This window comes from Carassius carassius, chromosome 34, assembly GCF_963082965.1.
Source record: "Carassius carassius chromosome 34, fCarCar2.1, whole genome shotgun sequence".
NCBI lineage: Eukaryota > Metazoa > Chordata > Actinopteri > Cypriniformes > Cyprinidae > Carassius > Carassius carassius.
Window position 1 is genome coordinate 24,784,159 of NC_081788.1, and position 27,491 is coordinate 24,811,649.

Consider the following 27,491-nt stretch of genomic DNA (forward strand, 5'->3'; position numbering starts at 1 on the left):
ATTTTCCCCCCTTTTCGGTTTTGGTGTGAATAACTCCTAATTCATTTCTGTAGTCCTAAGTGCATAATTTTTTTCATGATCTTGTTTTGTTTCTGTATTGTTGTAAATTAGGCTATTTTTAAATGTTTTTGAATTAAAATCATGGCATGAAAAATGCTGATGTGCTCAATGTTACTAAACAGAATATCTCTTCTACAAAATCAAGTGTTGCGCGGGTAAAGAAACAGCTGTGCAACCATGTAATATCATTTTATTAACCACAAGTCATTGTGATAATTACACTGAACACTGATTCGGCAGCACCCGCCCTCCGTTGTACTGCAATAAAAGACCGGCTATCTCTCAATGTCACACACGCACGCACACCTAACACCTGAAATGAGCTTCTGCTTTAAAACATATTGCACATCCCTGTGCAAAGCAACAAGAACAATCAGTTTTGGTTAAGTTACATGTCACAAAAGATCTGAAGAGAAATGATGCCTGGTTTCACTAATGGCATCTTTTCAACTTAAATATTGCAGTGCTATACAAAGGTTTCTAACATAAGGGGACATGCACCATGAAAACTGCTGTAATGTTTAATGCATTTGAAGTGGCTTTTCAAATTTCACTGGCTTCCGACGGGTTTATCCTGGAATATCAGGTCTCAGCTTCTTCTAAACTAATGACAAATTGTTAGGTTTCAGCACAGTTGACATGCAGGCCTAGAAAGATGTGTGGAGCTGCTGAAAACTTCATGCACTAAAGTCAAGAAAACCTCACAGCTTCTGCAAGGAATACAGAGGATTGGCTTAATCATCCCGAGCTGGAGAGAGAGAAAGAAAGAGAGATATGGCAAAATAAGGACACATTTGATCAAACAAATGAAATGCACAAAACTGTATACAAATAGAAATGTGATGTCATGCAACTGTAGTTAGACATGATTAAATGCCTGTTTACAGTTACATATAAGTCCGTTAGAAACGTTGTAGAGGCAATTGCACATAATCGCAATACGTCAATCTGATGCAGGCAGCAGGACAAACAAACATGAGCTTGTGAATGTATTATGTGAGCAGTACTCACTCGCTGATGCACACAGGACAAACACAGTTTTAACAGCAAATTTAATCATGCATGTCTGTTGGTCACCTGCAGCAAGACACTTTTACAAGAGAACTGATTACTTACAAAAAATATATATATAATAATTATTGGACCCCTAATGAATAAATTGTGCCATTTCTAGATGTAAAGAGGTCCCGTGTAATAACGTCAGTGTTTTGATCTCAGAATCCATCCTCAATATCATACAAAAAAAAAGGACAATTTGTGCTCAGTTCATTTACTCAGCATCTAGTATATACATATATACATTACAGTAAAAATAATTCATTATAAGATTATAACCACTACACTGTCCCTATAAATACATCCAGCACATGAAAAAGGAAACCTCTTCAGAGGATTTGCTCCAAGCAAATCTTAAACACACTTTCAGTGTCATGTTTTCTTTTTTACTAAAGCATTCATAAAATCAAAAAAATGAACAGCTAGTGTTTCAGTTTAAAGGAAGTAGTATATTTGGCTAGTCTATCAAGCAAAAAGAAAAAAATAAAGTCCTAAGAAAGCAATGGCAGCTGCAATCTATTTAACACCGAGGAAATAATTTAGCTTCAAGTGAAGAAAAGAAACAGAAATGACATGGGTGACGTTGCAGTGGAAAATATCGAAATACAACCTAAATGCACGTTCTCTCTTTTTGGCCCAGCAGACTCAAAAAGCTATAAAGACATCTCAGAGCTTTGAGCCAAAAATATCCAAATAAATCTGATATCTTTTTCATCTCAGCACTTTAAGCATCCAAAAAAGGCCATAAGGGGCACTTGAAAATATATACACCTTTCATAAGAGAAAAAAAAAAAGTGCTAAAAATGGAATTATAATAAAAGGAACATACTATTCTCTGACAACAAAATGCCATATACGTGGATAAACATTATATATATATACACTTAAAAAAAAAAATAAACAAGGCTGAAATGCATGTGCAAATGTGAACGGGTGACTGTTGTTCCTTGTTAATGTTTCTTCTCTGGTTATTTGGAGTCATGTGTTAGCTTGACGCCAGCTCTGGGATCGGTCAGGAGGACCAGAGCTGCTGGGTTATGTTAGTATCTGTGCTGTACAGCCACACCACTAGAGGGAGTGTCAGAGCTACGAAGGGCCAGGAGACGCCCTCAGTGCATGCAGAGAGGGACCAGCCTCTCCTGTCGGGCTCCTGGTCCAGCTCTTTACCGGGCTCCAGGTAGTTCCTTGCGATGAATTTGAGCATCTCGTCCAGGAGGATGACAGGCATTGAGATCTTCAGCACCATCAGCCACTGGGTCACGTTTAGAGGAGCGATCTGGAAGATGACCTGAGGAAACGCAGCGGGTGAAGCAAAGAAAAGATGGAATGAAACCTGGTATTTCACCAAGGCTTTCACAGACAGCAGTGTACCAACAGCCTATAGATTTTAATTCCATTTAATTTAATAAACATGGACAATAACTGAACATTCTATTTATTAATCATATATTTTATAATAGAAGTAGAAAGTAATAAGTAATAACATCCACACAATATTTAAAAGGATTTCACTACTTTATTTTATTCATTCAGTGTAGATTTCTTTATTTTAAATAACAACAACTATAGATTTTAGAAAAACTAGACTAGAACTAGATTTTTCAGAGTGAAAATATATTATTTATCTATATCTATATATATATATATATATCTATATAAAGATAGAAAAAAAATAAAACTAAAATTTAAGTGAATTATAAAAAAACTAAATGACACGTGATAAATGACTAATTTTAAAATAATGTAAATTTATATTATGCTTTATGCAAAATTATTTGTAAAATATTTTTCTATTATTACTAATTTTGTTAATGATAGACTTTGAAGTTATCATATATATATATATATGTGTGTGTGTGTGTGTGTGTGTGTATGTGTGTGTGTGTGTGTGTGTGTGTGTGTGTTTATATGTGGTGGTGTTCTGAAATTAGGAGGCAAAGTGCTCAGTTTTTTATTTTTAATCAAAATTCATATCCCAGTCATTTTCTTTTGTTAAACATTGCTTACACTATTAGAAAAAAAAAATCCACTTTATAATTTAACATTAACAATGTAATCAATGTTTTATTTATTAAAGCCAAGTATGAATCTCATCAAGTTAAGTGTTTAAGCATTTTACATTTATTCCTAAATAACTCCAGGCAGTAACAATTTAATATATTTTATTAAACGTAACTATTTTATAAATTGTTTTTTTTTTTTACATTTTCAGATCATCTGTCATTAAAGCTCTGTAAACATTGGTGACAGACGCAGGGGGCTGTTAAAAGTCAATGGGCTCAGGGGAGAAGAGAGAGACAGGACTCCAGCTGGAACTGTACCTGCTCCAGAATCAAAGCACTGAGGGTGCTTCTTAAAGGGATAGTTCACGGAAAAATTATGTCATTAATGACTCACCCTCATGTCGTTCCAAACCCATAAGACCTCCGTTCATCTTTTTTTGGACCAAAATGTATTTTCGATGCTTCAAAAAATTCTAACTGACCCTCTGATGTCACATGGACTACTTTGATGATGTTTTTCTTACCTTTCTGGACATGGACAGTATACTGTACACACAGCTTCAATGGAGGGACTTAGAGCTCTTGGACTAAATCTAAAATATCTTAAACTGTGTTCCGAAGATAAACGGAGGTCTTACGGGTTTGGAACGACATGAGGGTGAGTCATTAATGACATCATTTTCATTTTTGGGTGAACTAACCCTTTAAATTAGTGAGGGTGCTCTCTCTCACTAATACACTCACACACATATACATATACACACACACACTTAATGTTCTATAGTGTTTAGATACCATACCGGCAGCGGCTCCACGTAGAGGATGAGGAAATGAAGAGACATGGAGAGACAGATGGCTCCCAGCAGCCAGATGTTTTCCCAGGGAGGCATGCGCAGCAGAGACTGATTCTCTGACAGACTGCAGGAAGAACAACGACACGATAACTTGGGTTCAATACCAACACAAAGCTTGTTTCTAAAATCACGGTCTAGATGTCAGGTGGATGGTGACTGACCTGTTGAGGGCGTTACACATCTCGATGGTGACCAGCACAGACAGGGCCATGGTCATGGGATATGGAGACTCGAACACGTGACACTCCAGGTCCTGGAAGTCAGGATTATCAGGAGAACACTGCAGGAAATGACTCTGAGAGGACAAGAGAGAAACAGTTACTACTTAGATGCTAAGTTACTACCACTACAACATAATAAAATAAAAAATATAAAATTATATACAACAACAATTCTCATAACAAAACTATTAAATATTTTCAAATATATATGTACATACCTTAAATTTATATATAAACATTATTATTATATAAAAAATATATACACACACGTATATAAAATGTAATGATGTGATTTATAACATTTATTTTATATAAAAAAATATATAAATACATGATTATATATATATATATATCTCATTGGTCCAAAGTAGACAGTAAAGATTTTTATATTGTTACAAAACAGTTATATTTCATATAAATGCTGTTCTTTTGAACTTTCTATTCATCCTAGAAAAGAAAAAAAAGTTACTTTTTTTTAATAAAGTAAAACCACAACGGTTTTCAACATCAAAAACAATAAAAAAAAAAAAAATTCAAGTATTAAATCAACATATTAGAATGATTTCTGAAGTGACACTGAAGAGTAACGACTCCTAAAAGTTCAACTTTGCCATCACAGGAATAAATTACATCATTGTTTGTAATTTCTCTATTTTACGTTATTATTTTTTTTATTAAGAGTCCAAAATATTGTGATGCAATCTGTCAAAGCTAGGTCGGCTTTATAACGGTTTAAATGTCAAACAAATATTTTAGACAATCAAACTTCTTTCTTTAAATAATGACAAAAATATAACCCAAGTTTAGTTATTGTATCAGACTGTGTGACCAAGCCTTAAAGGGTTAGTTCACCCGAGAATGAAAAATCTGTCCATCGGCCAAGAGGAGACTGATTTTCCCTGCTAAAGTGTTTATTACGTTTGGAATCTGGATATTTATCTTACAAAAATGCATGGAATCGCTACAGGAGCCGTGTGAGGGACGTTTTATTACAGATGTGCGCACTTTATTTCACTTCTTCTGAACTGTTGACAACAAACACCCGATTACCCCATTGAAAGGCTTGGAAGAGCAAGGACCATTTTTATACAAATCTGATTAGATTATTCTGAAAGAAGAAAGTCACATACACCTATGATGCTTTGAGGGCGAGTAGAAGATGGACGAATTTTCATTCTCTAGACTACAGAATAGTCACACACATCACGTTTATTTAAAAATGGAGATATATACCAGCTGGTATAATGTGACCATCGGACCATCATCAGCAATAATGAACCACCAGGCTGCAGCTCCTACAGTCGCAGCACCCACATAACCTGAGAAACACAACACAAGACTTAACAGACCAGACTTAAATCATAGCCACTAGGGTACATTAGTCTGGTTTGTGACTCACAACCGATGGCCAGGTATCGGAAAAAGAGCCATCCAGAGATGAGGGACTCCTTGGCGCTGCGGGGGGGCTTGTTCATGATGTCCAGGTCAGGAGGGTTGAAGCCCAAAGCGGTGGCAGGAAGACCATCAGTCACCAGGTTCACCCACAGCAGCTGGACGGGGATCAGGGCCTCAGGGAAACCCAACGCAGCGGTGAGGAAGATACTGTGGAGGAGTCCAACTTATTAGCAACACACAACAAATGGAAGCTGAATTGAAAACCACAACCGGACTGACCAGACCACCTCGCCCACGTTGGAGGAGATGAGGTAGCGGATGAACTGCTTCATGTTGTTGTAGATGGCTCTGCCTTCCTCAACAGCAGCCACAATGGTGGAAAAGTTGTCATCAGCGAGGACCATCTCCGAGGCTGTCTTGGCCACAGCAGTGCCAGAGCCCATGGCGATGCCAATCTCTGCCTTCTTCAGGGCAGGGGCATCGTTCACACCATCTCCTGTCTGCAGAGACACAACTGCTCAGCCAAACAGGATAATCAAACATGGCTGAGCGAAATCACTGTCCATTTACACCATATGGCCACCTACCATGGCTGTGATCTCATCAAAGCCCTGCAGGAACTCCACAATCTTGGACTTGTGTGAAGGCTCGACACGTGCGAAGCAGCGGGCAGCCATGACGGCCTCTTGCTGGGCATGAGGTGAAAGGTCGTCAAATTCGCGGCCAGTGAAGGCCATGCGGTCGATGTCGTCGTCCTCTGAGAAGATGCCGATGCGTCTGCAGATGGCTACAGCAGTGCCTTTGTTGTCGCCGGTGATCATGATGACCCGGATGCCAGCTTGGCGGCAGAGCTTGATGGAAGCGGCCACTTCTGTACGAGGAGGATCCAGCATGCCCACACAGCCCACGAAGGTCAGATCCGACTGGCAGACAAAAAAACTTCATAAGCTAGCTATATAGAGACAGCTTACTAGACACAAATATCCATTATTAGATACTTTGGATAAATACATTTCTAAATAGCTAGATATTTAAGTTCTTCATTGGATAGTTAACTAGTTGGATAAACACTTTTAGATAGTTAACTACCGTATTTTTCGGACTATAGGTCGCACCTAAGTATAAGTCGCATCAGTCCAAAAATACGTCATGATAAAGAAAAAAAACATAAGTCGCACTGGACTATAAGTCGCATTCATTTAGAACCAAGAGAAAACATTACCGTCTACAGCCACCAGAGGGCGCTCTATGCTGCTCAGTGTAGACTACAGGAGCACTGAGCAGCATCTCTGGCAGCATAGAGCGCCCTCTCGCGGCTGTAGACGGTAATGTTTTCTCTTGCTTCATTTCTCTCGGTTCATGTCAAATTAATTTTGATAAATAAGTCACACCAGACTATAAGTCCCAGGACCAGCCAAACTATGAAAAAAAAGTGTGACTTATAGTCCGGAAAATACGGTAGTTAGATAAATAGTTTGCTAGATAGAAAGCTAGTGAGACGCACACAAAAATTATATTAGATGCTGGATGTTATTACCTAATAAAATACTTTATTAGATAGCGAACAGGATCAAAATTATTTTTAAGACCGATAACTATCAAGACAGAAAATGGTTTATTAGACAAATGGTTTATTAGAAAGCCAGCAAGACAAAAAAGATAATTAGATACATTACTAAATAGTTACATAATGTATTATATAGCAACCAGCCAGGTGAATTGTTTATTAGACAGTTAACTAAACCGATTAAAACTATCAATCTAGCTAGTTAACAATAATATTTTATTAGATGGCAAGCAACCAAAAAACAACTATTCTTTACTACACAGGTAAATAGTTAAGATACTTAAGATAGCTAACTAGCTAAATGTAAAAATAGTTTATTATATAGCTAACCATTAGTTAGCTATATGAATAAATCAGTTATAAAGATAGCAAACAGCTAGTGGGACAAAGATATCTAGATGTGTAGATTTCTAGATGTGTTATTAGAGCGCTAACTAGCTAGCTAGTAATTTGATTGCCAACTAGCTAGACAAATGAACACTTTATTAGACAGTTAATTAGTTTGATAAATAGTCTATTAGATAGGAAGCTATTGATACGCAAAAGGTATATTTGGAGATAGCTAGATACATAAACTGTTCAGCCATCTATCTAAACTATATAGTTAATTGATAGTAATCTAAAAAGATGCAAAGAAACATTTTAGATTATGTTTAGATTATGTTTAGATTATGTAGCCATTAGACAGTTATAGATCTAGATACTTCGATAGCCAATAAACTACATAAAAAAAACTGGTGTTACCAGATGACACTAGAAAGTATTTATCTAAACAGTAAAATGGAAGAATTGTTTATTAGCCAACTAGCTAGATGAATAAATAGTTTATGAAACTATTTATTTTATAACTTGTTAGATACTAGATAGCTATCTAAATATTTGGATAAATGCTTTATTCTATAGCTGTGAGCATGACACAAAGCCTGGCATAGTTCAGTAACTCAGTCACCTCATACTCTGCAAAGCTGGCCGTTTCTGACAGGATCATCTCCTCTTTTCTCAGCGGACTATCGCGGGTGGCCAGTGCCAGGCAGCGCAGGGTATCGCGGCCAGTGCCGTACTCTCTGATCACTGACATTATCTTATCTTTGATGCCTTGATTCAGGGGAACCCTGGATCCACCCACACGCACGTACGTGCACCTCTCGATCACTCCCTCTGGAGCTCCCTGAGGAAGACACAGCTGTTTATCAATCTGAAAAACCTGCCAATACAAAAACTCACTACACAACAAACAAGTATCCGGTTAGTACCTTGACAAACATCTTAGCAGTAGAGGATTTGGCCTTGTTTGGGGAACAGTACACAGACATGGACTTCCTGTCTCTGGAGAACTCGAGGGTGAACTCCTTCTTCATCAGCTGCTTGATCACCTACGCATACACACATATGGAGTTATTAAATCATGATTTAACAAGTGCTTGCATAATTATTTACTAATCTAAATATTTACTGAGTTGCAGGCGTTTGCTCTCTCGATCTTTGACAGGCTCCTGACGTCAGTGTCAAAAACGTTCATCTTTTCCACCAGGCAGGTCAGAGCCGTCTCCGTGGCTTCTCCAACCTTCTCATAAACGCCTTTAGACTGAAAGAGAGTCAGCACTTATCACCACGTGTGGAACTGAACTTCTGATGAAGCTTTTCATAGTGACCGTTCTACTTCTAACAAACATGGTTAGAGATGCAAATCAAATTAAATCTGGAATCATCCCCAGAATGATTACATAATATCTTTATTAAAAGTGTATTTATATTAAGTAATCATATCCAAAATATGCCTCAGAAGACTACATTGAACTACAATAAAACATGAAACTGATGACGACATGCATGTCTCACACTAACGTTCAAAAATTTGGAGTCAGTAATACTTAATAAAAATTAATGCATACTTTATGTAGCATAGATGTATTAAATTGAGCAAAAGTATTAGTAATGTTCCAAAAGATTTTAATTTCAAATAAATGAATTTTGAATCCTGAAAAAAGTTAAAAGCAGAACAATTGTTTTTAACAGTGATTAGCAAATCAGCACATTATTAAAAGGATTTCTGAAGGATCATGTGAAGCCGAAGACTGGAGCAATGATGTTGAAAATTCAGCTACACATGACAGGAATAAATTACATTTTAAAATATAATTAAAAAAAGAAAAGTTCTTTAAATTGTAGTAATTTTTCATGGTATTTCTGTTTTTCTGTATTTCTATTTGATTAAATACATTTAATTTTGACCAAAAAAAAGTAGGTATTATGTGTAATTTTATGAAATGTACATAAAGATAGATAGATGTATAATTGTTTTTAAAATATATTAATTTTATATATTAATTTAGAATTTTATAAACAAAGCAATGGACATTTTTGCTTATGTAATCCAGGTTTTAAAAAAAAAAGGACAATTAGAAAACACACCTCATTATAGTCCAGGGAGGAATCATTACACAAGGCACAGATGGTCGCCAGCTCCACCAACCCATCATACTGGGAGCTTTTCACTAATCGGTTATCAAGGAATCTGAGCAACCAGAGCAAAAGAATGATCAATAAACTACCTCCTAAAACAGAAGCTGGCAAAAATGTGAAGTCATAGGCATCAGTTTGACTGCAGAAGTACACGTAAATATGAGAGAAGAGACAGATACTCACACGTCTCCTTCTGGAGCGTATGTGGAGCCGGAGATGGTGAACTCAGTCAGTGAGCAGTTCTCCCCCTCAGCCTTGTCTATGATGAACATCTGAAAGACAATTTTTAAAGGAATAGTTTTCATTTATTTACCATGTAGTTCCAAACTTGGATATTTATAAAACCTATAAATAACAGAATTTTAGGTGAACTGTTCCTTTAAGATTCCAATTGTTAACTGAATGCGTCAAGACCCACCCACTTTCAAGACTAATGATATTAGACCCACTCACTTTTACCATCTCTAATTCAGCACTTATGTCTGTTCACTTTTCAGAGAGCCATCAGTCAAATCCATTCCACTTGAGGAATTACCTAATAAATTAAACCCCATTCAGCGTTTTAACTACAGCCTTGACTTCCATGCTGCTGCATCCTCAAATCCATTCCACTTCAGAGTCCACATAAATTAAACTCCCACTCACGTGACACAGCAATGTAAACAAAGCATCTTAGCATCTCTGCTGTGTGCTCACATACTGTCACAACACAAGCTGCTATTGAAGGGAATATTCATCATTTGTTTGCTTGCTGCTTTTAAAGGAATCTTGTAGTCTTTGCTGCAGCATTAAATTACAGTTACACATAACCTATGTTGTTTTATCAGTTATGTGGTGTTTTTTTCTAAACGACTTAGTAGACTTTTGTTGCTGTGTGAATTTTTAAGAAACCTTGCCTGGTATGTGGTAACTGGTATGTGGCTTTAAAAGCAATTATTAAATTAAAAGGCAGAATACAGTAAGAGGCATCTACTCCAGTAAAATTTTTTGCTTCCACATTTCTTTTTGCTTCCGACGCCAGTGGTATAAATAGTATTACATTTATTGTAATAAAACCAAAACAGCATTACTACAATATTAAAAAAATCTTATATGGTTTTAATTACATGATGTGGTGATTAAATGATCTTTTTTGAAGTGCAATTAATTAAAGTCATTGTTGTGTAAAGCATCAAACAGGGCATTATAAAAAGTAGGTTCAGCAAGAAATATTTTGTTTGATCAAATTTATTATACACAGAAATGCACAGCAATGATTTTTTATTATCTTTTCAGAGTAATTTCTCCAAATTTGATGTGCGATTAATTAGATTATTTAAATCACCACATCATGTAATGAATTAGAAAATTTTAATCACTTACCAACCCTAATATATATATATATACACACACACACACATGCATAATATATGTATATACAGCATCCAGAACAACAGACTGACGATTGTATGCAAATTTGTGCGTGTTTCACTGAGCTAAATGCATTTACCCTTCTGTACAAAACCTAGGACGACTAAACTGCTAAAGAAAGGGCTCACCCTGCAGACGGACATCTGGTTGGTGGTGAGGGTGCCGGTCTTGTCAGAGCAGATAACAGAAGTGCAACCCAGCGTCTCCACAGAGGGCAGAGAGCGGACAATGGCATTCTTCTTGGCCATACGGCGGGTGCCGAGAGCCAGGCAGGTGGTGATGACAGCAGGAAGACCTTCAGGGATGGCAGCCACGGCTAGAGCGACAGCAATCTTAAAGTAGTAAATGGCTCCACGTATCCAGGAGCCACCGTGGACGGGGTCGTTGAAGTGGCCGATGTTGATGATCCACACGGCGATGCAGATGAGAGAGATGACCTTAGAGAGCTGCTCCCCAAACTCATCCAGCTTCTGCTGCAGGGGCGTCTTCTCCTGCTCAGTGGAGGCCATCTCATCACGGATTTTACCGATCTCTGTGTTCACACCTGTGGCCACCACCACACCTACAGCTTTGCCTGCAGCAATGTTGGTTCCCTGAAATTTATACATTTAACATGAACTGGAAAAATGCATGGCTTTTGCATCAACATTTATTTGGTTTAGCTGAAGTCCAATTTTCTTACTGAGAACAACATGTTTTTCTTGTCCTGATTGACAGCACGGGGATCCGGTATGGGGTCGGTGTGCTTAATGACGGACACAGACTCACCTGTAACATGAGCGAATTAGTAGTAAAACCCACAGCTAAAATACTTAACACTTAAAATTCACACACAAATTAACCAAATGCTTTGTTACCTGTCAGGATAGATTGGTCCACCCTGAGTGTGGTGGACTTAATAGCACAGATACGGATATCGGCAGGTACCTTGTCACCCACTAGAAAAGATACAAGGTATTTAGAACAAATAAGTCAAATCGAAGAATGACAAGAGGGTGAGCAAATTATGCATTTACATTTTTGTGTTCGATCCCTTTAAATTAACGCATAGGTTAAAAAAATAAACCTCGTTAGCAACTCAGTTTGTCTAATTTGACTGTCCTTAAGAGTAAAAAGTGTAAAATTTATGCAATAGAGGCACTAGAATTCCATAATTCAACATTAAACTTGAAAATGGTAATATCAGTGAAGAAATTAGATATGGTTTCGAAATCAAAAAGTTTATCTACTTGTGGACATATTAAACCTCCAAACTATGTGTATTTTTTTTTTGAGTTGTAACATTTTAACCTCATGCATTATGTTGCATTGCTGCAAGTGTCAGAGAAAGCAGCATTAAGAAAGCATAACCTCAAATGCCTTCGGAATTATTTTCCTGACTGATGAAATTGAACCATGACGAACCCAAATCAAATTAATCGAAATTCACTAGTCCCTTTTGTACAGTCATTAAATGGCTTGAAAGGACTTAAAAAGGAGAGAGAGAGAGAGAGAGAGAGAGAGAGAGAGAGAGAGAGAGAGAGAGAGAGAGAGAGAGAGAGAGAGAGAGAGAGAGAGAGAGAGAGAGAGAGAGAGAGAGAGAGAGAGAGAGAGAGAGAGAGAGAGAGAGAGAGAGAGAGAGAGAGAGAGAGAGAGAAGCGAGAGCGTTTGCCCATTGAGAAAAAAGTAGAGCTCATCTGTGCCCTTGAGAGTGAGAGAAGAAAATAGCATGGGGAGCAACAATGCACCGTGCCAAAAATGGAGAAACTATTTTGATATGTTCAGCGATGCGCTGATCAGGTGTAAACACAGAGGCATGAGAGCAAAGAGTGACAAAAGGTTAACACCCCCCCCCCAAGCTGTCAATCAAGGTGGGAGGTGTTACACTCTCCATGTATTCGCAACTTATAACAATGGAATTCAAGAGCACCTTTGAGAAGTATGTTTGTGATGAGCTTTCTTAGGCCACACTTAGCAGGATTAAGTGTCCATTTGCTGATCTGTCAATATTAAACTAACATGTCCATCAGTGAAAGTCCTGTGAACCTGCTCAGCTAGCATGTGGAGTGTGGCAGCATGAGAAATAGCAGGGCATGATAACAATGGATGCTGCATGGCCTTGGCACAATCATCACACATGTGGGTGCAACAGGATCTTTGCACTGTGGATTAATGGGCTATGCTTTCACCATGATCTGTGAAGAGCTACGACGACATGGTCACTCACACACACACGAGAGAGTGACGGCTTTTCTCAGAAAGGCTTAAATGGAGCTCAATTGCAACTTTCAGCCACCTAAATAGGGAACGAATGTACAAAATGAGGTCCAGTTCCTAGAAGGTCACACAGCATTGTTCACTGCAACAAGAGAACGAACAAGCTCAGCCAACAAGTACTCTCTTGTAGGAATGGACACTTGGCATGAATATAATCAGAGGTTGTCTTATGGACAGTCTATCATGATTTATAGGAGAAGAATTGTAGATGATAGATAACTGCTCATAAATTGTAATGCAAACAGGGTTGGCCAAACATCAGAATTTAAGAACTGACTGCCTTTCAATTTATGAGTGGGAATTTAGCCACACTGCAAAGGGAGATTCGATTAGAATTTGAATCAGGAAGAGGAATTTATGGCACTTTTCCAATTCATGGTACGGCTCTGCTCGGTTTCCGTTTCCACTGCAGTTTAGTACCGCTTTAGAGCGGGTGGGATTATAGTGGGATTCAACGCGTTGCATTGCGTAAAAATAACACCATGTCTGCATTTGTGATCTGCTCAAAACTCGTGCTTGAATCCTCAGTGGCAAATCTTTTACAGATGTAAAAATACTTACATACAGTGAGTCGGAAGCGCAGGACTGTCCTTGCAAATATGGAACTGTCCGACTTCATAGAAACAGACACCAGTTTTACGAGTTCACCTTGCAGATAATAATGCGAGAATAGTATACATATTTGGCATGCTGCCCAGGGAGAGGGCTCCGAGCTCGGCATCAGCCCGAGCACTGAGTGCTCCCCCCGGAATGGGTCGACGGTGAGTAGTCGGGGTGGTGAAGGGATGCTGAAACACTAGAGAGAATGAAGGTAAGGCTGCTATAATTATTTATAGTGGTTCTCTCTTGTGGTGGTTGGATAGATGAAGAGATTACTGATGGTGAATTGGCTACGTTGATTATCTGCATGTGGTTCTCTCTCAAGGGGGTTGATGGATGGTGTGGTTATTGATAGTGAATTGACCGCGTTGATTTTCTGCGCATGCTCCTCCCGAAATTTGTTAATAAAACAGCACGTTGTAGGCTACTCTCACAGGAAACAGTTCTCATCCTCCGTAAAATGCGTTGCACACATATTTGGGTTAAATTGCTCTGGAACAGTTTTAAACATTTGGGTGGTGTTATGCAAATCTTCACACATAATGACATACAAACCCGATTCCAAAAAAGTTGGGACACTGTACAAATTGTGAATAAAAACATCTTGACTTCTGAGACACACTGCCACTCTGAGAGGCTCTTTTTATACACAATCATGTTGCCAGTTGACCTAATAAGTTGCAAATTGGTCCTCCAGCTGTTCCTTATATGTACATTTAACTTTTCTGGCCTCTTATTGCTACCTGTTCCAACTTTTTTGGAATGTTTAGCTCTCATGAAATCCAAAATGAGCCAATATTTGGCATGACATTTCAAAATGTTTCACTTTCAACATTTGATATGTTATCTATATTCTATTGTGAATAAAATAAGTTTATGAGATTTGTAAATTATTAAATTCCTTTTTTACTCACAATTTGTACAGTGTCCCAACTTTTTTGGAATCAGTTTGTAGACGTGGGCCGTGTTAGAACGAGGCGTTTTAGGATGGTGTGGACTAGTTTTAACTTTTATAAAGAATATCTCTTTGGATTTCAGACTTTAGTCTTTGCAACTTTACAGATCTTCTTTATGAACCAAGAGCTTGTAACACTCCAAAGAGAAAGTTAAACATGAAAATCGGATCACATGACTCCTTTAAGACTTCAATTAAAAGGTCCATACTTCAAATGACACGGACAAGTTTCACTGAGATGCTTAATTGTGCCGCTGACTAATGTAGACTAGTACCACAAGGTGAGAATGACGTGTCTATTCAATTATGCTCTAGCTGAGAGTTGATTCATGACTTAAGAGAGGTCCGATGGCATAGTTCACAAGTGTGTCAACACTTTCCAGAACATAGCAGCATTTATCAGTGTGCATATACAAAAAGCCTCAGCGAAGAGCTATTTCAGGCATATCTGGCCTCCAGGTAGAAGAGTGACCTCCAAACCCCTGAGCTGTTGGAGTTATCTGTCCGCCCACTGTATGCACACAGCCACCTCATCGGCCCTGGAAGAGCATGGAGAGCCCAGAACAAGCCCAGCAAAAGGACCCTACACAACACCCACACAAGGACTCACCACATATTCAGCTCAATGCTGAACTATTAATGGAGCGTTCAAGATCAAGAAAAAAAATCCAGTGGAAAGGAAGATGCAGCATATACATGCATTCCAGCTGTCATATCAAAGCACTTTAGTATCTTAAAATACCTTCAGCATGCATCAATCAGCACAGCAGGGTAAAATAGCTCACACCTAACTCTGCTCAGGAGGAGACTGGAGGACGGAAAGCAGAGCAGTTTTGTTTAAACGTTAATGCTTCCATCAGTCCCCCAGCAACACAGTTTTCATTCCTCTGCTTGTTATAGCGATGCAGGACGAGGGGTCAAACAAACATGCCTACTCTTTATTGGCACATGTCATCACAGTATAGCCATCTGATTGGCAGGGAAATATTGAACTGTGAGGGTCTCGAGGTTATTGGGTCAAACTGGTGCTGGGCAATATACCAGTTTAAACCGTAAATTGGTTTGAATTACGCAACCGGTATAGGTTTAAAAAAAAAAAAAAGCCATAATGGTACAAGGGCCTAAGCAACATAGACAGCATCAGAAATTGCAGAGATGAGAAGTAACGAAGTACAAATACTTTGTTACTGTACTTAAGTAGATTTTTCTGGTATCAGTACTTTACTTCACGATTTATTTTTCGGACAACTTTTTACTTTCACTCCTTACATTTTTACACAAATATCTGTACTTTCTACTTCTTAAATTTTCAAACCAGGCTTGTTACTTTAATTTTAATCTTTATTTTCACCATTCGATAATAAATCTCTTATAAATCAGTTAGTCTTGACTGGCATCGCTCCGATTCGGCTTGCGATAATGAACGTGATATTGCCTTAGTCAGTGAACTACAGTTCTATGCATTCGATGACGCTCAATCTGAAAGCAGGTAATGGAGATTTACAACTAATCACAGAACCAGTTTACTGACAAGATGCACATGACAATCATGACACATGTGATTAATTGCACAGCCCTACTACTGTAATTTTGTTTTTTCTTACTTAGTTAAACAAGGCCTGAATTTTGGTGCGGGACTCTGGGTATCGCGCATTATTCTGCACATTCCGGGAAACTCTCACAAACATTTTTGCACTATAGCATGTACAGCAGATTGAATCCAGACAGATTATCACAGCAGTTCTCGCTCTCTCTCTAAATGCACAGAGGGTAACAAGGTAACAACTAATTATGGTTTTGCTACACTAACCATAGTTTAACCATGGAATTTGTAGTAAAACTATGGTTGTACAAATGGTAATCAATCCACAAAAAATTATGGCTACTATAATAAAGTTAGTTAATTTTCATAAGAGTCAAATATGACTCATGATAATGCAAGAACGTTCAATATTATGATTTTTCAAAAATAAATTGCTACGGTGTAGTTATTGTTGTACTAATTTTGACATTTAGACAATTTATAAAATATAGTTATTTTGCATGGGCCCAGTCTAATTATTTTAACTTTTTTATGTGATTGCCAGACATATACATATACATATATATCCACACACACACACACACACACACACACACACACACACACACTCTCTTTTAAAATTTATTTTTAATTAAATTAATCAATAATAACACATCATTGCTTTTATGTAAAAAATAATATAAAAAAAGTCAATTATTTTTTTATTATTAATTAAAAATATCAGTTATCACACACTTGAAAATAACCTATATCGGTCAAAAGGCAATAAAAAAAAATCTATAATTTACAAATCACTGGTTTTGTGCATGATTGGCCACTTAAGAGAAGTGTGTTGAGGATTACTGGACACCTGGTTCAACCCTATCATTGATAAATAGCAATATCTAGTATCTCCCTTGCTCTCATTCATATTAACTTTGTGGATCCTTGCTGACAGGCTGGGGGCATCAAACACCTGCCAGGCCCCCGCCACTTGCCGCAATGCTCCGTGGTGATAGGCGATGGTTACCAGGTCCAGCAGAATGTTGCATGCCACCCTGGGTGCTTGAATTCCCAAAGCACGCAGAGTGCTGATTGGTAAGGCCTATGTGAAAGCGGCTCCATGATGGGGAAAAGGGGTGGGACACTATGGGCACTTCCCTATAAGGTAATCTCTCGAAATGAACAATAGGAACAGCTGTTCCACTTGACATTATGGCTGCACTGTACACACTTGAAAAAACTTCACTGGTTTCAATTATTGCTTTTTCCTTAGCTGATAAACAGCCCCCAGCCTGTTTAGGGAAGTCGTGGCCTAATGGTTAGAGAGTCGGACTCCCAATCGAAAGGTTGTGAGTTCTAGTCCCGGGCTGGCAGGAATTGTGGGTGGGGGGAGTGCATGTACAGTTCTCTCTCCACCTTCAATACCACGACTTAGGTGCCCTTGAGCAAGGCATCGAACCCCCAACTGCTCCCCAGGCGCCGCAGCATAAATGGCTGCCCACTGCTCTGGGTGTGTGCTCACAGTGTGTGTGTGTGTTCACTGCTCTGTGTGTGTGCATTTCGGATGGGTTAAATGCAGAGCACAAATTCTGAGTATGGGTCACCATACTTGGCTGAATGTCACTTCACTCACTTCACTTTTTTTTACATAAAAATGACGGATCTTTGAAGATTGGAACAATGTCTAAAACATGTATGGATAGAGAAGTTATTTCTGTTTGGTGGTGTTGTTAACCACACGGCTTGTTGGGTGTCTGGGCAGAATTCAAATGAATAAATAAGTAAAAAAAAAAAAATAGTGATATATATATATATATATATATATAGTACAGACCAAAAGTTTGGACACCTTCTCATTCAAAGAGTTTTCTTTATTTTCATGACTATGAAAATTGTAGATTCACACTGAAGGCATCAAAACTATGAATTAACACATGTGGAATTATATATGGAATTATATACATAACAAAAAAGTGTGAAACAACTGAAAATATGTCATATTCTAGGTTCTTCAAAGTAGCCACCTTTTGCTTTGATTACTGCTTTGCACACTCTTGGCATTCTCTTGATGAGCTTCAAGAGGTAGTCACCTGAAATGGTCTTCCAACAGTCTTGAAGGAGTTCCCCGAGAGATGCTTAGCACTTGTTGGCCCTTTTGCCTTCTGTCTGCGGTCCAGCTCACCCCTAAACCATCTCGATTGGGTTCAGGTCCGGTGACTGTGGAGGCCAGGTCATCTGGCGCAGCACCCCATCACTCTACTTCTTGGTCAAATAGCCCTTGATGCCTTCAGTGTGACTCTACAATTTTCATAGTCATGAAAATAAAGAAAACTCTTTGAATGAGAAGGTGTGTCCAAACTTTTGGTCTGTACTGTATATGTATGTATATGTGTGTGTGCGTATATATATATATTAATATCTAGCTAACAATATATAGCTTAAATGAAGTTTAAAATAAAAGTTTTATAAAAAAAAAATTAAAAAAAATATTCACTTAATGCATTCACTGGGAATCAAACCCATAATCTTGCTGTTGTTAGTAATAAAAATAAAGTAATACAAATAAAATATAAATAAAAATAAAAATATAAAAAGTAATAAAAATAAAATAAAACCATAAATAAATACGTAATAAAATGCAGGAGCAGGAAACTATTGGGGGAAAAACAATTATTTAAAAAAATATATATAACCGGCAAAAAAAGGCAATAATATATAAATCATAATAATAATTATAAATTACCAAATAAATCTCTCTTTCATGGAGTCTTAAAAGAGATTCTTGCAAGGATGATGAAATCAGTTCATCACTGAAAACGGTTGCATTTTAACTGCCCAAATACCACGAATTATCCTTACATCAGGCATTCCTCAAAGATTATACCTGAGGTTGTCTTATAAACCAAAGCATCTTGGTTTGGAATATCAAAGAGCATTGTAAGTTATGCTAATTAAAGCATCAGATGTGCAATGAGAGGACTGTGAGGTGGCCAACGTGCTGAGCTCGGCCCTGCATGGAACTGATGGGCTGTCAGGGTGCCGCTGGCAGCATTTGTAATTCTGTTCACGACTAAACCGGTTACAGTCCCAGAGTCCTCTGCACCATGTGTGCCGAGCTGAGGCTTGGACTGCGTCATGCTCACAACCCACAGCAGGAGCAGAGACCGAGAGTCAGAGACAGAGACAGAGAGACCACAGGCACTGCACTTTAAATGATCAGCACAGATGTCACACTAAGAAATGCTCTCCAAATTCAGCCAAAAAGCTCCAGGTTACCCACTCTTCCTAAATTAATCACATCCAGACGTGTTGGTTGGTCAAATCTGTTATCCCGTCCCTTTCTGCAAGAATGGACATTTAGCAAAATTGCAGAATTACGAAACCAATGCATTAGTGGACAATTTACCCATGTTTAGGCCTAAGCACTAACCCCAAAACAGCACTATTCCACCAATGACCTCTCCAAGGTGACATTGCAGTCTGTCTGAAACACACATGACGTCATGGGCTGCAATATTGTGGGACGCAGCAGAAGGGGTGGGCTGACACCTGTCATCTGCACAATTTCAATGTGAGTTATAATTAAACCATTCCATAATCTGAACAGCGTATCGATGCTAAATATAACATCTACCACTGGTTCTACTGCAGTGCAAAGAGTTAAAGGTTAGAACATTCTACCGGTTATTTTTATTTAACATTATGAGAGAAAAACGGATAAATCATTTATAATAAACACTGCAATATCCCATAAAAATAAGATGTCAATTCAGATTTCATTGTAACTTTAAAGGGGTCATATGATGCTTTTTTTAAAGATCATTATTTTGTGTATTTGGTGAATGTTGACATGCTTTAATGTACAAAAAACACATTATTTTTCAAATACTGTATATTATTATAGGTCCTCTATGCCCCGCCTCTCTCAAACGCATCATTTTCTACAAAGTACCTCCTTCTGACAAGCACTGTCTGCTCTGATTGGCCAACTGACCCAGTGCATTGTCATTGGCCAAGGACCGCAAGCACTCGTCTGAAATGCAATGCCCCTTTCCATAATCGCGAGCTTCAGCTTTCAAAATAAATGTAAAGACAGTTAATAATGTCCTTAGTTTTACCATCAGTTCAAGCCCAAAAGGGGAACAGAGTGGCGTGACAGACACAGTGATGAAGCTCGTATGTGTTTGCAGCAGTACACAAGCCACGGACAGTTAAGACAGCTGACTCCACTGAGATGTGACCCTGTCACACACACGCGACGTGCAAAACTCCATTTGATCAGTGAATGAATTTTTAATTAAATTATGATTTAAATAAATTGGTGATTCATAAAGCAGGATGCATTTAGCAATGCGCGTTTTATGCATCGTCTGCACGAACATTTGGGAAATTATCATAGGTTTTTTTTTTTCTATATATTTTTATGAATGAAGTTTCAAGTACATCAAGAAAACTAAGCTATGCTTTACAAACTATATTAGTTATTTGCAATAGCTGAGAAATCTGAAAGTGATCTCCAAATGAATCTAAAGCAAACTATGAGAAGCAAACCAAAAGAGCCAACAACGGATATAGATAAGCTTCTAGGAAGAGCATGAGAGCTGATGAACATGTGATGAGGACTGACGCACACAGTCCATTGAGAATCAACAGGTGCAACCAAAAATACCTATACTACTATAGTGGAGCTGTACAGGGTCCATACAGAGACCGGAGAGCTGAGAGGCTGTAATTACTTCATATAACAACCCATAAGTGCAATGAATTCAGAGAAATGAGTGCATGACACTGCGATTTATGATATAAAAGGCAGCTCTTACCAGCGACCTCCACAATGTCTCCAGGCACAATGTCTTTGGCTTTGATCCGTTGGACAGTCTTTCTGTCCTGACGGTACACCTTGCCGATCTCTGGCTCGTACTCCTTAAGGGCTTCAATGGCATTTTCTGCATTTCGTTCCTGAGATGGAGAGAATCAAATGAGAAAAAAGAAGATTGTATTCACTGGCAGATTCAGCATTTGTGTTGGGATGGGACTTCCCATTTGATAACAGTCATTATGTGTTCCAATTGTGCAGAAATAACACACTTAAATGTATGAGTCTTCTCATGCTCTACTGACCTGCCAAACACCTACAATGGCGTTAGCTATAAGAATAAGTAAGATTACAAAAGGCTCCACAAATGCAGTGATTGTTTCTTCTCCCTCCTCGAACCAGGCTAATACCTGCAATAAAAAAGTCATGTCAAAACATCCCATTAAATCTAATTAAATATTTTACATTCAGAATAACCTGTGGATATTTTAAGACAGGTAGATCAAGACACGCCGTGACATTTGCCTTTTCACAACGGATTCAACACAACCAGTTTGCAAATTAGATTGTTTAGATTGCATAATCTGCATGATTTTAAACAAAAAGTTTAAACACAGGAAAAAATAAATACAAAAAACGTGACGAATCAGCATGAAGAAAGCCAAACGCAGCAGTATATTTTAATGACTGGAAATAAAACTCCTTCAGCTCACTGCAGCCAGAGCACGACATCTGTTAACTCTCTCATTAAATGCGTTATTACATATGGACTCCTCCTAAAATAAGTAGCACCAACATTTACTTTCCTTTATATCATAGACCTTATATCAACTTTATAGAATAATAGCAACTTGAAGAGCAGCTTTGATTTGCACCTTTAAAAATGGATTTGCATGATCTTTCTCAGACAGAGAGTCCTTAGATGCATAGCATCAAGGTCATATGCTGAGACAGAAGCTCTCCAATCAACATCTTGGTGGTGTTCTCACGAGACAGTGGAGTTGCTGGTCTGTCTGTGGTAATGAGAAGCCTGCAACTGAAGGTCAGAGGCCTAATTTGGCCTGCAGAGATGCCCTCTTACACAGCCAACTACGAGACAGCTGTCAAACCATAGACTCCAACACCTCAGTATCACTACGCTGGCATACCTCTCTCCTTCCATCCAACCAGCCAGTTTAATCTCATCAGCTATGCAGATGGATGGTAACTAATGATTTTGGCCAGCCAACACAAAGATCCTTACTTTCTTAGTTATATTATAAAAATAAAAAAAACAGATACAGAGAGAGACAGAAATAGAGCGAGAAAGAGCAATACATTACATAAAAATATAAATAAAACGGCGCAATATTGCAATAATTTATGACTATGTTATTTGTAGTTATTAAACGGCTATGTGGAATACTTGATTCTGCTTGGCCAGTTGCGATATTCCGAGGCATGTTATCCCTCGATAACAACCGGTAAAGGCTGATAACACAGGCTCATCTGGGTAACTGAAGTTGGCGCCGTACTCTTGCTAAGGAACAGTTTTTCTTGGTGGAAGCTTTGCGTTTGTTCATCATCCCTTACTTATTTATATTTTAATACATTAAAGCACAATTATTGCAAAATTTTAATTATATAAAACAGATACAGTTCTATAATCTACAAAGATTCAAAATAATTCAACATTAATTGTGGTGTTGAATATTGAATAGTATTGAATTTAACAGCTGTGTTATTTTTTTGTTGAAATATACACACACTCACAGGCCACTTTATTTGGTACACTGTTCAATTGCTTGGTAACACAAATTGCTAATCAGCCAATCACATGGCAGCGACTCTAAAAGCAGCATAAGGCTAAAAGCAGCTAACATCATAAACCTGTCTTTTTAGGCAAGAACCAGACATGGGTGTCATGTAGGCAAAAAAAAAATATTACTGGGACCGAATTTGTATTTAACATTATTTCAATTTAATAAAAACACCAGAAATGTACAATTATACAACGCTTCCTTAACATCACTAACATTGATCTATCGCAAATTTAAGCACTCTCAAAAAAACAAAACTATCTTTATAAACTAATTTTACTTTGTTGGATCAGCAGCTATGCTAATGATGTCTCTATTTTGTTTCTATGTTTTGCCACGGGATTTACATCCCGTGGTAACTAGGATTTACACAAGCTCCAGTCTGGATCCAGAACACCTGAGAAGAGATGATGCTGACCCTCAGAGGACCCCAGATGATGCTAACCTTGAATCAACAAACAGAACTAACAATTATTGCTACATGTGTGACTGCATCATATAATTACTATTAATTAATAATATTGATAGTTCATCATCTAGCTGACTACGTCTTGTATTATTATTATTATTTTTATTTTCTAAAATCCTGTCAAACGTGCACAAACTACTAGCTACTACTAAATATTGTAGAAACATAATTTTCTGTAAAGTTGCTTTGTAACGATTTGTATTGTAAAAAGCGCTATACAAATAAACTTGAATTGAATTGAATAATCACTGAAGCTGTATACACTGTGAAATGAATCTATCTGTACATACATCTGCAGTTTGATGTTTATGATGAGGGAATTTGCAGGAGTCTTCAGCGATGACTCATCTGAAGTGTTACGTTTTGCCATTGCTTTCTAAGCTCAACAGAATTGTGTATGATTGGTTAAAATGCGCTATTACTGTAAAAACGCCTAAAATGAAATACGGTGCAACATGAGATGATCTTAATTTAATCCCGCAATCGTCACCGTCTATTCATATTCACTTTGTTAGCAAAGACGTAACGGATTATATTTGTTTTTGCAGGGGCATTTTTGTCCAATTAAGTGACATTTTTGCCCTAGGTCCCCATGGCCAGGGGAGGGCGAAGTCTTACACACGCTCCACCTATGGGTGCCGCTCCTGTCAGCTAAGAACAGGAAACGGAGGCTACAATTCACACAGGATCACCAAAATTGGACAATAGAAGATGGGAAAAACATTGCCTGGTCTGATGAGTCTCGATTTCTGTGACATTTAGATGGTAGGGTCAGAATTTGGTGTAAAGAGCATGAAAGCATGATCGATCCTGCCTTTTCTCAATGGTTCAGGCTGGTGGTGGTGGTTTAATGGTGTGGAGGATATTTTGTTGGCACAAATTGGGCCCCATCATTTAAATGCCACAGTCTACCGTAGCATTGTTTTGCTGACCATGTCCATCCCTTTAGGACTACTCCCAGCAGGAAAATGCACCATGTCACAACGCTCAAATCATCTCAGACTGGTTTCTTGAACATGACAATGAGTTCACTTTACTCAAATGGCCTCACCAGATCCACACACACACTATATAATTAAATACTGAATAAAACAGTTATTCTATTTAATATGAAATTTCTTAATATTTAAATTATTTTACAGTAAATTCTACTAGTCATTTTAAATAATGAATACATAATTAACAAACATATCTAAATTAATATCTTCTATCTTTCATATAGGATATTAACCCATTTGCGCACTAGGCTACACCACCACTATATTAAGCACTGGTACCATACATAAATTTGATTGACAAGCTAACTACAGAACACTTTCAAGTCTCCAAGCAAACTGCCACATGTCTTCATTCGGTGGTAAACTATCCAGGCTAATAAATCAAGAAGTGCTTAAACCACGGCTGTAAATAGCAGTGCACTACTAAGACATCTTGTTTGGCAGCTAGTGACAGACACTCAATCTCACTGAATGCTGTTGTCACCATTCCTAAAGAGTTCCGCTCCCTCAGCCATTTAGCCCTTCTGATCTGCGAGTAACCCAAGACAAGGCGTGCAAGACTCCAAGAGCTAACAAGACATCTTCACATTTACAGCTCTGATAGCAGTCGGTGTTTATTTCAGTGCATGTATCACTGTGGTTTGTTTCTAGTGTAAAGCAATCAACACCTGACATAAATCTGTGCTGAATCACATCTGAGAAATGGCTGTACTGAACCTATTTGCACTCATAATTTACAGAATAACAATAAAGTGCAGAAATCTGTGAGGACAGGTAACCAAAATGTACTTACAAAAGATATACAAGCTGCCAGTAGAAGAATCCGCACAAGTAAATCTTCAAATTGCTCGATGACAAGGTCCCATATAGATTTTCCTGTCAAACAACAAAATTAAATTGATCAGAATCATGTGAGGAGTACAATGACAACATCATGTTATGGTTTAAAATGTAATCTTACCTTCCTCAGCTGGCAACTCTGTGTGATTTATTGAAGGATATGAAAAAGACAAAGTATAAAGTTACAAATTCACACCCTGAATACATTCCAAAACAGATATCGATTTGACATTGACTAAAACATAATTGTTAATTACATTAAGACCTTTGGCTTTATTAGAACGTATTAAAACTTTAAAATTTAATTAAAGATTAAATTGAAAAATAAAAAAAGATTTTAAAAAAAACAACATTGATGAACACTACTCCCAAGATGTAATGTAATATTTCAGAAGAGATTAACTGTCATAAGCACTGTCATAATTTGGTTTAAATCCAAACGAGTGAATATTTGGCCCCTCTTTGAGCACATGCTGTGAAACATTTACAAGCGGTTTCTGAGCTGGGTGCTGACAGGACTATTTTCATCCATATCTTCATAAAAGCATGATTCTGTATAAAGGATGAAAGAGAAAGACTGGAGACCGGCCTATCTTTGCTGGCTTTGATTGTCCTGCGACATAAATGGTTGGGAGTTAAACATCTCTTTCAGCTTATTTCTGGCCTGTGTGTGTCTGTTTTCCACCTCGTCAAAGTCAACGAAAATGAGCATGGCAAGCCATTTTAACCTTTTCCGAAGTAGCATCCCATCAGCACTTATCAATCACTTGTAGAAAATACAATATTTTAGAATAATATTTTTCAGTTTCACTAGTACAGATTCCTTGGCTATATATCACTATGGCTGTACAGACAAGTGTTTATTCCATTGTAATTGGTAACTATTTAAAGAAAAAAAAAATGCCATTGATTTCTATGGAAATCCGTGGTTCCTACTAGTCTGAAGTCTAGATGTTGCTGGAACCTATTCTAGTTTTACTAGTAACGATTTATTAGGTAGTACTAGTACTTTTTTCTATTCCTTTAGTTGCTTCTAAACATATTCAAGATTGCATTAGATTGTAGTATATAACAAATCCCAGATGTTACTGGCATCTCACTAGCTACAGTTACTACTTTACTTGTCAATGACTAGTCAGGATGACTAATATTAACTATCTTACCAATAAACTTAAAGACGCTGGAGGTAACAATTGGAATTAATAACTAGTGTCTATTAATTTAGGAAAACTGTAAGTACAAGGGTGAAAGTTACTAAAAATATGTACTAGTACCTATCTACAGAAGGGGACAATATACTAGTCACTACAGAATTGTTTACTAGTACTTTAAATAAGTACTAGTAGCATAAAAACCGATACTAGTTTGATTTTAAAATAACAATAATAAAAAAATCAATGTGTCAACGGCTTGCCATAAAAACGTGTTTGATGAAGTCAGCTGTTTCGAACGCTCCAGCCGGCTGACTGCTACACATGTAACATTTTCATGTCAACTTCAAATTGTCTGTGGCGCGTCGCTTGCCGTGAAGAACACAAAGTATCAGACGTACCGTTGGGACCCCATTTTTCTTTCTGCCGTTTCACCTGGTCTAAAGTCAGTCCCGTGCTCTCGTTGACGCTGAAATAACTATAAACTTCTTCCACACTACTGGCGTGAGCATTCTCCATAGTTAGACGGGAAGAGAATCCGTCTCAAGAAATCTGCCTTGGTCAGAAAAATAGATACGAATATACCAATGAGTGACACATGCATTGACATCCAATTTAGAACATATGTAGAAAGTTGTGACTGGCAAATCCACCTTCCAAGAGTTTTATCCAAACAGATGAGTTATTCTATCTTCTTCGTGTTCCCTAAAGATCTGGGAGTCAGTGGAAGCCAAAAGAAAAGAGCCTTGCTTAGAACATCACATTCACCCCCCGTCCAAGCCTCTGCCTGCCTGGAAATGTGACGGTCGACCCCTTTCGCCGTCTTTCTCTCCCGTTAAGTGGTGATGGAAGCGGCGTTTACTCTTGTTTTATCGCAGGAGCCTCACTACTGCCTCTCTGCCGCATGTGGAGGACGATGATTGGTAAGCGAATGTACAGGGAGCCCATCGACATCCAATCAATTGTCTCTGGCTCGAGCAGCACTGACGTAGATTGAGGAGGCGTTTGTTTATTGGTTTAACAGATTGCCACTCAAAGCTGCTGGCATCACTT

At 38.0% G+C, this 27,491-nt stretch overlaps 1 protein-coding gene and 1 long non-coding RNA gene across 3 annotated transcripts; both read right to left on the bottom strand.

Moving 5' to 3' along the window:
- Window positions 1-233: 233 nt before the first annotated feature.
- LOC132114836 (sarcoplasmic/endoplasmic reticulum calcium ATPase 2) lies at window positions 234-27,298 on the bottom strand. Of its 2 annotated transcripts, none has more exons than XM_059523187.1 (22): window positions 27,092-27,298; window positions 26,840-26,990; window positions 25,409-25,426; window positions 25,241-25,323; window positions 21,487-21,591; window positions 21,186-21,324; window positions 11,887-11,967; window positions 11,712-11,797; window positions 11,158-11,622; window positions 9,803-9,891; window positions 9,569-9,671; window positions 8,610-8,741; window positions 8,410-8,529; window positions 8,106-8,324; window positions 6,177-6,512; window positions 5,869-6,089; window positions 5,594-5,796; window positions 5,428-5,513; window positions 4,135-4,268; window positions 3,920-4,037; window positions 2,284-2,404; window positions 234-808 (listed from the first exon to the last, which is right to left on the bottom strand). In XM_059523187.1, exons 2-22 carry the CDS (start codon window positions 26,955-26,957, stop codon window positions 795-797), a joined length of 2,991 nt encoding a protein of 996 aa, XP_059379170.1. In that variant the 5' UTR covers window positions 26,958-26,990; window positions 27,092-27,298; the 3' UTR covers window positions 234-794. The 2 variants fall into 2 exon arrangements, with proteins under 2 accessions (XP_059379170.1, XP_059379169.1); XM_059523186.1 differs by having other exon boundaries at window positions 26,840-26,994.
- Window positions 19,134-20,606, bottom strand: LOC132114837 (uncharacterized). Its single transcript, XR_009425371.1, has 3 exons — window positions 20,484-20,606; window positions 19,796-19,921; window positions 19,134-19,706 (listed from the first exon to the last, which is right to left on the bottom strand). It is a non-coding gene; the product is annotated as an uncharacterized LOC132114837 (long non-coding RNA).
- Window positions 27,299-27,491: the final 193 nt, after the last annotated feature.